At 35.9% G+C, this 14,875-nt stretch overlaps 1 protein-coding gene across 1 annotated transcript in view; it reads right to left on the bottom strand.

The window, feature by feature from the left end:
• Positions 1-7,260: 7,260 nt before the first annotated feature.
• LOC146995343 (pyrroline-5-carboxylate reductase 2-like) overlaps positions 7,261-14,875 on the bottom strand; it is a 29,681-nt gene continuing 22,066 nt past the window's right edge. The window contains exon 5 of the mRNA XM_085823445.1: positions 7,261-7,528. Within this exon, the coding sequence (XP_085679571.1) occupies positions 7,343-7,528 (186 nt within the window). The 3' untranslated portion in view covers positions 7,261-7,342. The remainder of the gene's footprint in view (positions 7,529-14,875) is intronic.

The following is a 14,875-nucleotide window of genomic DNA, read 5'->3' as shown; positions in this document are numbered from 1 at the left end:
GACCAACAATGTTGGCAACAGAAGACTTCTGTGTTTCCTTTTTCTAACATATGCCTCATGTTCCTTGACGCGAAATTTTAAGGCTCTCTTAGTTTGGCCAATGTAAATTAAACCACACTGGCAAGGAATCCTGTAAATACCCCAGGAATTCGTATCTGAAATGAGGTCCTTGAGTATGGAACTCGGAATTTTGCTGAGCTTAATTTAAACACTGTCCTGCCTTTTCTTTCATTCACGTTACATATATTCGTTCATACCAGAAAATTATGCAAATTAGAGCATGCGAAAAAGAGTTTAAAAGCTAAATATGTTAATTGCAACTTATGCCTTGAGGAGTGCCTGGGGGTTGGTAAAAGCCTCATTATACTGAATAGTTGAAGGAATAGCAAAGTGTTTTCTGTTAAAGAATTCAATTTTGCTAATCGCGGTAGTCCAAGCTAAGTATCCTAAATGTGTAAAAGCATTAGGTATTTTGGAAGCAGGAGTGATGAAAAATCAGCAACGCCTTTGCCGTAATCAACCACGGACCTCTGGAATACGCGCCCAGCATGCAGACCACTACACCACGAAGGCACGCCAAGAAGGCAGGAGAAATACCTTATAAGTGGTAAACATTATTAGCAAAACTCTAACGCTATTATAACCGATCTTTTGAGCTGTATATCATACTTTTAATTATAACTCACCAGAACTAGACAAATAAAGGTTTTGCTGAATTTTAAATCTGTGTTTAAGGGAAACTGATTTTCATCAAAGTAAAGAAATAACTCTACACGAGTTACACTACACACTCTACTAATTTGCATAATTTTCCCGAGAGTAAAGAAATAACTCTACAAGAAATACCGTTATACTTTATGAGAACCGATTAAATATCAGAGTTACAAATTTATCTCATACATGTTCTTCATCAGAATACTAAAAATGGCAGACTCTTTTTATCAGAATCTAATTCAGGAATTATTTAATACTTTCAAAGGTTTAAAAAACGCACACGAGAAATTTAATTTCAGTAAACATAAATACAGGAAAAACAATAAAAACGTGATATATATATTGAGCGCAGATATCTTTGGAATTCGCAGTTGAAAAGTCGTTGTTTCAACAGTCGGTTTACTTTACTAACAGTTTAGTTTTATCTCCCGGCGTTTTAAAAATAGGCCTCTTTTATCAGTTAGTGTTTATGCTGATAAGATAAAAGTCGAAATAATGTGAATGAAGAATTTCAAATTGGTTCTCTTCCCACATATCTTGTTTCCCGATCACTTCAATGAGCACTGCTAAAGCAGCTCTTTAATAAAATTTTATTGACTCTCGACAAGAGAATTTTGAATAGCTAAGCGAATTCCCTTTTCCTATACTAAGGAAATATTTCTGAGACATGCAAGTGAAACCTCAGTCTGGAAATATTTAAAAAAAAAAGAAATTAATTAGATGCGTCGTAAACGTGTGAAATATACTTGGTTGTTATTCTATTTCACAATTTACTATCACAAAATACAGATCTTTTATAAAAAGTTTTTGTTTTTCATATTTCATCCTAAGCAGCATGAAGACGTTAGCAGAATTCTTAAAGAATATATCATATTTTATAAGTCGGTGTCTTGAGTTACATGACGAGTTATAAACGAACCCATAGAAGATGGCGTTTCTCGTATAGGACCGGTACTTTCAAAATGCTTTAGCATAAGTTGTAGAAAATACGCATTATTGACGTATAAATGTAGCGAATATGTATCTTTTGAGCAGCGTCTAAATTATAAATATTACTTTACCTGCTTGTGAAACGTTCTACGTACGCTCGGAAGCACTGTTATTACAAAGTATCCGTGAACGGACAGAACTTCTTATACATTTGCAAAATGTGCTAATGTCTTGTTCTAAGAAACTCACATTATTCACGATACAGCTAATTATCTATCTATTGTTTTGAATAGTGTATTTTATATACACCTATGCGGAATATTTTATAGAACTCCGTTAATAAATTTAGAATTGAGGATAAATTTTCCACTTATCTTTCCAGCAACAACAACGACTTATACAAAAGTATGTTAAGACTAGTAGTATTTAGGGGTACTATTCTCCATTTCAGAATTGTTATATACGAACGGGCTTTAAAGAAAAAAGTATTTCAATGTTTATAGCATGTTATACAGAAGTACAGTGAAACCTTGGTTCACGAGTTTAATTTGTTCTAGAAGACAGTTCGTTGCCCGAAACATTTTTTCCATAGGATTTAATGTAATATAAATTAATATGTTCCATATCCTAAATGACTGCACAAAACTTATGAAATTCATTCAATCTAATACATAACACAATATTAAACATTTAAAAAATAGGAAACCGTGAATTACATTTTACCATATCTCTACGAAGGAAAATTGCTGGCTAAGTAGAAAATGGTGAAGATATGAAAGATGTGAAATGTTATTGTTTGAAAAGAAAGACCTATTTCATAAAAATCTCAGATGGCTGCTGTCTGCACTCCTTTTATGAATTTTTATTTTATCCTTCAACAACTCTTTGTAAATATCTTGAAGGTGGTCAAACAGCAACACATCTAATTCTAGATGTACCTGTATGGTCAGGATTGTTGTGTTTTTCAGATGTGTTTCTGCATCTTATGTAACATTCTACAAGCTGCCATCATTTAGTTCTAAATAATACAATCTTTTGGGGGATCTAGTCACAAGACCTGCTTTAGTTTTAATTTTTGCAGTCCTAGCCACTTCATTTTTGCTGGTGTAGTTCGATAATAGTCTTTCTAAAGACCAGCACAGTCTTTTGAGGTTATCAGTCCAGAATAAATCAATACCTCCAACGTCAAGGTCATAAATTCTATTTCTTGATGTCGTTCTATGGCGTACTGTTCTCTGTTTTAGATCTCTCAGCCTTAACATGCCAGACACGTTCGTGATATACAGTGAAACCTCGTTACAACAATATTTTAGGGACCAAATAAATATATTGTTGTAGAGAGGCATATTGTTATATCGAGGGCCCACATATTTTGAGCATTTAATAAGAGTTTTTTTTATTATTATTAGTTTAAGGTGCATAACATACTACTTTTAAGTCTATATTTAGAAGAAATTAATTTGTAAAATACTAATAATAGTGGTTTAAATACTAAAAAAATAAATAAATAAGATAAATTCAGAAAATAAGCACAGAAATATTCGCATACCTGAAAACACTTTTTATTGAAAATAATCCAATATTTTTGTTTGTTTATTGATTTTTTTAACTGTTAAGTTCACCAATACTGTATGCATTGAGTCTAGTGCACGAAAATGTTTTTCATTTGTCGATGGAAGGCTTGAAAAGAATGTCCGTAGAGAATTTACAGATTGAAGAGCTTCCTGAGATGACAATAAGGACTGCGATGGACCTGTATTATCATCATCATCATCTTCATCATTGTTTCCTATCTCATCAGTAATTTCAGAGAGAATATCTTCATCAGTAACTCCTGCGAAAACCATAAGATCATCATCTGCTGTTAAATAGTCTTCTATACTAATTCCAAACTTTTTACCGCTTGTTTCCTCAAGTTGGGATACGGATTTTTTGGTGTGCAAAACACATTCTTGATCATCTGTCTATGGAATTTTCATCATTATCAGATTTCTTATCTTCCATAACACAAAGACCGGCCTTTTTCCAGCAATTCCGAATGGTTTTTTCTGTTACTTCCCACCAACTTCCAGCAATATTGTCACACGCTTCCTTGACATTTACAGCTTTGAAAGGGTCTTCTACTTTATTTTCAATGTTTACAAGTATGGAGTCCACCAACCGTTTTCTGTAATATCCTTTGAAGCACTTAATTATGCCCATATCAAGAGGCTGTAAAATTGAAGTGCAATTGGCAGGGGAAAAAGCGATTTCGATATTTTGTAGCTTTGGAAATGACGTGTGATCACCGCAGTTATCTATCAACAAAACGATTTTTTTCTTTCTCTTCTTCATTTCATTGTCTAACTTCTGTAACCATTCGGAAAAAAATTTAGACCTCATCCAAGCCTTCTTATTTGCTTTATACTCCACGGGAAGACTTTTCACGTTCTTAAAGCACCTTGGCTTCAATGATTTACCAATGACGAGAGGTTGTATTCTACGCGTTCCTGTGCTATTTGTACACAGAAGAACAGTCAGTCTCTGCTTTGATTTCTTCCCTCCATAACACTTTTCACCCTTGAATGCCAATGTTCGATCGGGTAGGAGTTGGAAAAACTGCCCAGCTTCATCTGTATTATAAATGTCTTCTGGAGCATACTTTTCTAAGATTTTTTCATCTTGTTTTGCCGCCATTCATTTGCGTCGTTTATCGGGGCTGACTTTTTCTCTCCGTGAACTTCTTGGAAAGTTATTCCATGACGATCTCGAAAACGCATTAACCAACCATTGCTAGCTTTGAAAGTTTCGTTCCCTAGCATTGCTGCAAATTTCCGTGCTTTTGCACATAATAAAGGTCCATTTATTGGGACATTAGTTGCTCTCATCTCTTGAAACCATTTTAAAACAGCAGCATCAATGTTTTCATTCGTCGCAACTTTCAGTCTTTTTCGCTCTGGGTTAATTTCATTTGAAATTACAGCATCTTCGATTTGTTTTCTCTTCTTTAGGAACGATGCAACTGTAGATTGCGATAATCCATGTTTCTTAGCCGCATCAATCTGCTTCATTCCGTCATCAATATCATTGATAACGTTCAGTTTATCTCGAAAAGATAGTTGCTTTCGCCCTGCCATCTTAGGGAACAATATCGCGTGAAAGAAAGAAAAGTTTAAACCAAATGTTTCGCGTAGAACTCAAAATCGTTAAAGACTATAAAACAACCTTTGAACTCACTTTTCAGTACGTCACTTAACAACACCCCGCCTCCATCTCCCCTGTTCCTCTAACAAAGGGCACTTGTTCTATGACAAGAAGACTAGACAGGTCTAGATGTCCTTAAACCTTATCAGAATTCCAAAGCTTACTGGGAAATGAGACTAGGCATACATTTACACTTCACCCCCCCTCACTCACTCCAATTCCCAAAAGGGTGGTCTTCATCTGTTTTGAAATCTGAACAATAGCTATTTATTCAGGGATAAGTTGAATATCCACAATGTGTCTTAATAGACGGAAAAAATAACAAAAGAAAACAAAAAAAAAAAAAAAGCATTTGAAAATCAAAATATTATTATAAAGGGAGAAAATAATACTGAAATTTAGATTGAAAAAATCGTTTTACAGAGGTTTATTGTTTTAGAGAATATAGCAATATTGAGGGGAGATTAACATTAGTTTATATGCAAAATCACCGGGACCACAAAACATTATTGTAGTAGAGGGAGTTATTGTTGTATCGGGTATCGTTGTAGCGAGAGTTTACTGTATTTGCGTTGAACATTCACTGAGCGTAGGGGTGTTAGAAATTCTTACAATACCTACAGTGTTCTATACCATATAATGCGACATTTATTGACGGCGTATTGTAACAAAGGAATTAACCAAAACAGATACAAAGGAATTAACCAAAACAGATACAAAGGAAATTTATTTTCGCAAAAATGATTAAGAGATGTTTCAATTTCTGAAATAAAAAGCGCAACAAAAACATATGAGAAACTTCTGGATTCGGTGTAATTACTAATTTATATCGGTATACTAATGTCTATGATGAAATATTCTTGGTAGATTGGCGAGATGTGACAAATGTTAACAAATTTCTTACAAAAATTTAAATGAAAAAAATCTTACGTTGTAACTAAATACCCATTGTCTATTAGCTTGTTACACATAAAACCTGGTTGAAGTGAAAGGAATAATTATATGATTATCTACTTTCAGGTGAAAACATATTTATTTTTAAGGTTTAATTATGTTATTATATTCTGCTCAATGACGATACATTAGATCTACCGGAATGTTCTGTCCGATAATGTTACTTCAAATTTCAACACGCATGCACATGTTCATTTCAGACTTATATGGCTTCCTTTCTTTATCACTGCATTCTTGCACATGTACTCTTCTAAATTAACTGAAATAAAAGTCTCTCTTATCATTACTGAGATGCATCGTGTAAACATGGCTACCAAAGAAGTTCATTTACGACGGCGTATTTTGTGGAAATTCTAAGTAGGAAACCGACGTTAAAGTAGGAAACACGCCGAAATTTAATGAAAGTTTTCATTGGAAATGCAATTTAGGGAAGAACAAAATTTGAAGTAGATAATTTCGATCTTAATGATAAACCAGGCAACCATTTTTAATCGATGGAAATATTTTCCAGCTCATGATGTAGCAAGATCCTTTTCGAATAACATCGGAGATTGTGGAAAATCTTAACTCAGCTCAACAAACCATTTCGGACCATTTTCGGAAACTCGGAATGGTCTATACATATTTCATATGGATTCCTCATGAGTTAAAAAAGAAAACTTTGCATGATCCAGTCGCCATATGCCCATCTCTGCTTGCTCGGAACAAAAACAAATCTTTCTTGGATCAGATGATAATTGACGACGGAAAGCGGATCACTTACGAAAATATTGTTAGGAAAAGAGCCTACTGTGAGCTCGGAAAACCTGCCCCTTCCACCTCTAGACCGAGATTCAGTCTGAACAATAGAATGTTGTATATGCGATGGGACGCCCAAGAACCAATGCATTATGAGCTTTTGAAACGTAACAAAAAGCTCAGTTTGGAAAGATACTCTGAGCAAATGGATGATTTAAACACAGCAGTCGAAGAAAGTGGGCATTAGAAGGCACATCATTCTATATTATGATAATGTCAGACTACATGTTGCTTTGGCGACTCTTCAGAAAATCGTAGACCTAGGCTGATCAATTCTGCCGCATCTATCATACTTCTCACAGCTAGCATCCTCAGATTATCAATTGTTTCTGCTCTTGCAAAATGTTTTGAAGGAAAGAAATTAACAGCTGAACCGGATGTCAGCCAAGCATTACTTGAGTTCTTTGCCTTTAAGGACAAGACTTTTCCAAAAATGGTATTTACAAATTAATATCAAGCTTTAACTTTAAAAAGAAAATCTCATGTTATGTTACTGTTTTTAACACTGTTTTTAACATACTTCTTTCATATCATGTTTATACTGGATTGTGATTTGGTTGAAGTAGAAAGACACAATAATATTCTAGGAGTTTAATCGTTAGTTTCATTTGCTAAGTCCTGAAATTTATGGTTCATTTGGCAGTGAAATTAAAGATTGAGAAATGAGTAAGTAACAACAAATTCAAACATGTAATCTGATATTTAATTAAGATACATCCCAATATACTTGAAGTTAAACAAAATACCGTACATTTAATTTCTTTTAAAACAAGCCTCCTGTTTCTTTCGAACGTAGAGTAGCTGCTTCAACGGCGGAGATGAGTGCTGCCCTGAAACCATTCTTTTCTAGTTCGTGTACAGCTTGTATAGAAGTTCCTGCCGGTGAACAGACGTCATCTTTCAGAGAACCCGGATGGAATTCTGTTTCAAGAACCATTTTAGCTGCACCCTATAGAAATTTCAAGGTACAAGAATTCAGGATTTTTAATTCAAAACTGATATTTAAAAATGGTTTAATATTGATAACAGTTTATGTCTTTCACATCTTACAGTACGCTTTATTTATGGAGATAGTCGGACGTTCATTATTTACAAAAGATTTAATACTCCTTATAATAGAAAGGCTCATTACAGCGACTGTTCTATTACATCAACAAATGTGAAAAGTCCGCAACCGGCAAAGATATACTAAATTCATTCTCACTGAAGTAACCACTCATTAAAAAAACTTTTTTAGGACATGAGAGATTGTTATGACAAACGTCAACGGTGTTATAACCTTCTCTTTATTATGGAAAGAAAATAGTATGGAATGAAGAATTTTTGTTAAGATAATTTCTGAATTATTTGAAACTGAAATAAATAAGTAGTTTATTTATACCTCACACTCAAATAATGTGTGAATGATAGATCTATAGACCATACAAAGGATCACAATACATTAGCGTTCCATGAGAAACTCTAACCTTTGAAGTAAACCTAAATCAGTAAAGGTCTTTAAAGAACCTAAAGTGTGAAAATAACCATGCTATTTGAAGAAGCATAGTGAGATATAGTACGAATGGAATATGACGTCTGTGTTTGGATAAAAGGACAAACTAAAATTAAGTCATAGTACTTTGTGAAACAACTGAAAATCATAATCAGCTCTTACTATAACCACTGCAATTCCTCTTCGCACAGTATGACTACCCACTGTAAGTTTTTACTGACTCAGAATAGCTTCGAAGAATACAAATTCTGTTTCAGTTCTACTGTACGCTACTCTTCTAAATACTATTTAAGTTTTTCTTTAAACTCCCTCTGTAAACAATCCTGAGTGTTTAAACATATGCACTTCAATACGAATCGAAATCTAATTTTTCATTTATCAACATGTGCAGTCATAGTAACTTTAATGCAAGAATTTTAATTTTAGAGAAATTTAGTTGAGTTTTAAGAATTAAAAATACCTTATAGTGTGTTACCTTTCTTTATTAAATATCAAGTTCTTCTTCATCTTTAAAATTTCTGATACGCAGTCTGACGCGCTAGAGATAAAAAATGTTTTTTTTTTTTTTTTTTTTTTTTTTTTTTTTTTTTTTTTTGTTGTTGTTGTTGTTTCTGTACAACGTTGCCATCGCTCGCCTTGAAATCCTTGAGTTTGTTAATCAAAAATTCGTTAAAGTTTTACAGAATATGAAATCGATACTAAAACAAATTCCAAATTTCAAATTTGGGCTTTCAGATGCCCGTAAGGATTACGCCATTAAAAATTGTATGGCTCTATGTACCGTTGTTTCATCACAATGCGAGAAATATACATACATTTATGCAGATTTTTCCTTATTTAATTTCTTCAAATGTAATGCAGGACTCTAACATTTGGTGGCAAGAGTTTGAAAAGTGAAACGGACATTTATAGTGAACCAACACAAAATCGCAAAACGAAAACAATAGTCCTTCAGGGATAAAGCCTCTTTGGACTAATAACACATATTTAAAAGAGGGAAGGCTGTATGAAATGAGAACAAAATATTTTCATTCTTATATGGTGAAACATACATAGCGTGCAAACAATATTTCTTTACATCTTCTGCATAACTTTCAGTGCAAACATTAAATTAATGTTATTAGAAAACTAAATAGAAAAATCAATTTCATAATTTTATTGATAGTAGTTCTTTATTATTTTGTCGTTATAATTTAGGTATTATTTTCTTCGTAGTATTTCTACGAAAAATAAACAAATGTTATTAAAATAAAATGTAAGTACAAATTGAAAAATCGACATGGAAAATCATTCATTTAGTGAGAAGACTATAAGATGTGTACGACTTAAATAGTCCCTGAAGAACTTCATGATGTAATGAACACTACCAGCTTAGGAATAATCACGGTCATTCTGTTCACAATATATTCTCGGATCGCTAATACACTGACTACCAATAAGTATTTGGACACCTGCGATAGAAAAGAAAAACTAACTTTATTCAAAATCAATAGTTGGTAGAGCTTCCACGAGAGGTAATTACAGCGTGGACCCTCCGGGGCATACTTTCAACAACTCTTTGTATGACAGCTAGTGGTATATTCTTCCACTCGGCTTAGAGAAAACATAGAAGTTCCTTCAGCGATTTTGCACGGGTAGTGCACCCCTGAATTCCGCGATGCAATTCTTCCCAGAGGTTATCGATAGGGTTCAGGGCTGGACTGTGGGCAGGCCAGTCCATTCGATGAACTCCATTGGCACCATACCAACCCTTGGTTAACGTCGAAACATTACAACTGGCATTGTCGTCCTGAGAGTAACAGGGGTCCAACCCGTAAAACTGCCACAACATAGGAAGCACATTGTCATCCAAAATAGTGCAGTAGGCATCGGAGTTGAGCTTACCATCAATGGGGACCAAGGGAGCCCATACCAGGAGAAACACCCCCAGACCATAATTCCACCTCCTCCGAACTTGACTTTTGGCACAATGCATTCTGGCAGGAGACGTTCTTCAGGTAGAAGCCAGATCCAGACCCTGCCATCCGAACGGTAAAGGGTGAACCTTGATTCGTCACTCCAAAGAACCCGTTTGCACTGATCTACGGTCCAATTTCGATGTGCTTTGCACCACATTAACCGAGCAGAGCGGTTGGACTTTGTGATCAAAGGCTGATGAGCAGCAGCACGACCATGAAAACCAAGCAGATGTGCTTCCTTACGAATGGTATTCATTGAAACAATACTCCCGGATGCCAGTTGAAACTCCTCGCGGATGAGGGCCATTGGTTAGGTGCGGTTCTTCTGAATTTCTCTGGACTGCACTCGTCGGTCTCTATCTCCCAGTTTTGTTGATCTGCCGACTCGAGGCACATTCCGACAATCACCACTCACCTTCCACTTCTTAATCACATAGGCCACTGTCGATTTTGGGTACTTCAGATCGCTAGATATGTCCCTTAAGGATCGGCCACATTTGTGATACCCGATAATTATACCTTTCTCGAAATCAGAGAGCTCCGAACTGCGGGGCATCTTCCATGCGACTAAAGCTGATGCTGTTTCCTACACGATATATAGCGGCGGAGTCCGTGACGTACCTTAGGACCGCAGATATCGCCATTTGCATAGGTGTCCAAATACTTATTGGTAGTCAGTGTAGATGTGCTTGATCAGAATCTCATAAGAATCTATACGGTTAGTATACACAAAATCATGACTATCGTAGCCTTTATAAAATTTGAACCAGAACCACCTTGAGTTTGGCGTAGCTTAAGTCAAGATCTCAATCGATTTTGAGGGCAATCAGGTGAAAGTCCCTCCTTATCAGAAGCAAAGAAATCTGCAAGACTGTATCGTAGCTTTTATAAAATCGCAACACCCTTCTACTGTGTCGTAATTAATGCAAATAATACTTGGATTTTTATAGATAACCGAATGTCTGATGAACTAGAACAGCAGTTGCCAACCGGTGGTCCGCGAATCCTTTTTGATGGTGTGAAGTTCCTTCCCCTGATGAAAGACGAAGAACGGAAGTGACTTACCCCGGAAAAACCGGTCGAGGCAGGCTGGTGGGGGGAAGAAAGACTGGACGGAGAGGGTACTGGGAGTTGGACCGGCGAGCATGCCGTGTGAGAACGTAGAGAAAAGAAATATGTTTTAATTTTTTTGCGCGCCTTGTATATATATATTGTATATAGTTTATTTTACAGTGTACTCGTTGTATGGTGTATCCATAGTGCAGTTTGTGTAATAAATTAGTGAAGAAAATGTCAAAGCGGACAAGTGTTATTTTCCCACTATGGTAAGCTTACACAGAAGAACCCACCTCGTGTTTGAACGAGCGCGAGGCATGACAAATGGCGCAGAGCTACAGGATAGTGGGAAAAATGAAATTACTAAAAATACGAAGGAAGTAAGATCGTAAAAGGTGATATTATTAATTGAAATGTTCGTGCAGTGTTGAAACAGTGGCTGGTAAAAGTGATCATCCGTATTACCGTGGTGATATTATTAATTGAAATATGCGTGCAGTGTTGAAACAGTGGATGGTAAAAGTGATCATCAGTATTACCGTGGTGATATTATTAATTGAAATGTTCGTGCAGTGTTGAAACAGTGGCTGGTAAAAGTGATCATCCGTATTACCGTGATGATATTATTAATTGAAATGTTCGTGCAGTGTTGAAACAGTGGATGGTAAAAGTGATCATCAGTATTACCGTGGTGATATTATTAAGTGAAGTGTTACGCAGCGCGATGAGGAAATTGTACAGAATTGAGCACAACTCGTCATTTTCTACTATCGGGATCAAAGGTAAGTCCCTCTTAATTTCTTGGGAAGCACAATATATAAATGAAGAGAGCTCCCTCCCTATAATTACTATAGTAACGGACACAATTAAAATTGTGTTAATGTCGGTTAATAACATGATGAGAATGCCAGGCGTTAAAGCCAGTAGACACTTAGAAAGTATATTTTATATGCAAATAAGGAATTATGATTAATTTTGTTATTAAGGAGATAATTTATGCTAAATGAATGTTAAAATAATTCAAAAATATGTCAGCAGTAATTTCGAAACATTTAATGGTGTGCTCATGTTACTAATTAAGGTAGAAATTATCTATTTTTGTTGTTGCCGTGTTTTGGCAAAATGTTTTAGTCATTAAAGTTAATAGGTTGATTAAAAATTAATTAGTTTAATGATTTGAGAACAATAAGTAAATGTTTGTTTCATTTCCAGAATATGTAAGGTATTACGGCGTAAGGCCAAAGTATTCAGAACTATTTTTTTTGTACTAATTCAAAAGCTAATATAATTTTTGGTATTTATGTGTTAACAATATATGGTGAAATATATGTTAATAGTAATATGAGAAAGGTATTCATGATTGTGTTCACTAATGATAATGTTTGCTAAATGAATAATGGTAGTATTAAGTAAAATTAAGTGTTATTTATGTGTTGTATGGGTAAAGCTGTGAAAAGAAATACCAGAAGTTAATATGGGTCCTAAAAGGAGAAATAGGGTGTCAGAAGAATCTGATGAAATTATTAAGAACATGCAGGCTCAAATTAAGTTAAAGGAAATGGAGCTGCAGCTAGAAAAGTGTAAGTTAGAGGCAGATGCGGCTAAAGACCGATTAAAAGAGATGGAATTTCGGGAAAGACAATTAGAGAGAGAACACGAGATAAAAATTAAAGAATTAGAAATTCAGAGTAGAAAAATAGATAAAGGAGGAAATAAATCGGGTTCAGAGGATGAAGGGGTTTCAGATGCTGAGAGCAAGGGTAATGATTTCTTGAAACATTTAAAAATAATGAAAGGAGTTATGATTGACCCGCCATCTAAAGCTGAGGAATGGCCGTTCTTTTTCCATCATGCGGAAATGATGTTTAATCTCTATAAAATTCCTGAAGAACATAAGGGGAAAATTATTTTGCAGAGTTTAAAAACTAAAGTTAAAAGTTTGATTTCAACTCTGGGTGAAAGGGATTTGGATAATTATATTAAGATTAAAGATACAGTATTAAAAGAATTCCAGATTACCCCATTGCAACATAAAAAGAATTTAGAAAAATGTGTAAAAAGATATGAGGAAACGTATACTCAGCACATAGCGAGGGTTGAGGCAGCACTTGATTTCTACTTAGAATCCAGAAAAGTTAAGACTTTTGATAAATTAAGAGAACTATTGATTGTCGATCAAGTAAAAGATCAATTACCCGCAAATGTTAAGGCGCATATACTGTTAAAAGAGGTAGAAAACTGGTTATCTCCGTCAGAGCTTGCAAATGATTTGGATAATTACGTTGCAGCAATGCCTAGAAATTACAATACGAGTGCTCAGGAAGTAAATAAAGTGGGACCAAAACAGGAACCGATAAGACAAGGGGAAAAGTTAGGACGACCAAATAAGAGTAAGGGGAATTTCAGTTCTGATTACAGGGTTGATAAAGAGAAGTACAAAGGGGTAAAAACTTTAGACCCTCAAGGAAGGATGCAGGCAAATAAGAAAGTTCTAAAATGTTTTCAGTGTCAGGGTGAAGGACACATAAAGCGTTTTTGTCCAGCGATAAACCTGATAGCGAAACCCAAGAGAGGAAGCGAAAAAGAGGATACGGATGAGGTGGAATCAAAGGGATTAAATAAAATATGCGTAGGGTTGAAGTTAGCTAACTATGCAGAAGAAATTCCGTTAACTAGGGCAAGCGGGGAATTACCTAGGATAGAACTACAGATAGGCAACGCTAGATTCAAAGGAGTGATTGATAGCGGAGCAGAAGTTACTGTAATCCGGAAATCGGTAGTTCCACAGAAATATTTGGAGTCTGGAGGGAAGATATGGTTACAACCCGCCGTGGGACCCCAGGTAGAAGCCCAATTAGTTACAGTACCTATCAGTATCTGGTCAGGAGAAGAGGAGGTACAGCCTTATGTAAACGTTCATACAGCAGTAGTGCATAATTTGAACGAGGAAGCGCTGGTGACACCTCGAGATTTTAGACTTCTCAGGGAACAAGGAAATATTTATTGGGGAGAAGATAAGGAAGAAAAACTAGTATTGGGAGATGGTCAGGTATCGAGTAACTTGGACGGAAAGGAATCGACAGAAAATGCCAGTCACGAGGTCGAAGGTGAAGCGAAAATAGCTCGTACTACACCGTTGGTAAGGAGTAAAGATGAGGGGGAAGTAGAAGTGGGAGGCAGTGAGCAAATGTCAGCTGATAACCCACCCTTATCGCAAACTCAACGTTTTAGACAGGAGCAAGCGGAATGTATTTCGCTGAAAAGCGCGTTCATGGATGCACGTGATAACAAGAATGGGTATTGGCTGGAGTCAGGAATTTTGTACCATACGGGAAGTGTCAATGGGCAGCGATGTAGTCAGTTAGTTGTTCCTCAAAGCCGCAGGAAAGAAATTGTGAAGTTGGCTTACGAAAGCTTACAAGGGGGGCACTTCGCAGCAAAGAAGACGGCGGAAAGGATTAAAATGTCGTTTTGGTGGGAAGGATTGTCAAAGGAGGTGCGGAAGTGGTGCGAAGCTTGCAAGGAATGCCAGCTACGAAGGAAAGTTAAAGTGAAGGATAGGGCTCCAATTACAGCAGTAGGGAGGCCAGAACTTCCATTTCAAGTGGTTAATGCGGACGTTTTAGGGCCGATTGAGCCGAAATCTTCAAGAGGGCACCAGTATGTGTTATGTGTTGTTGATCAACATAGCAGATGGCCGGAGGCAATTCCACTAAAGGCGATAACAGCGAAAGCTACATGTGACGCTTTCATTGATATTTTCATGCGAACAGGAGTTCCGAGAATGATA

This window comes from Stegodyphus dumicola, chromosome 9 (assembly GCF_044657685.1).
Source record: "Stegodyphus dumicola isolate Sdum_Otavi_A_Nest chromosome 9, ASM4465768v1".
Classification (NCBI taxonomy): domain Eukaryota; kingdom Metazoa; phylum Arthropoda; class Arachnida; order Araneae; family Eresidae; genus Stegodyphus; species Stegodyphus dumicola.
Note: the sequence above shows the minus strand (reverse complement) of the source record. Positions and strands in the feature narration are given on the sequence as shown.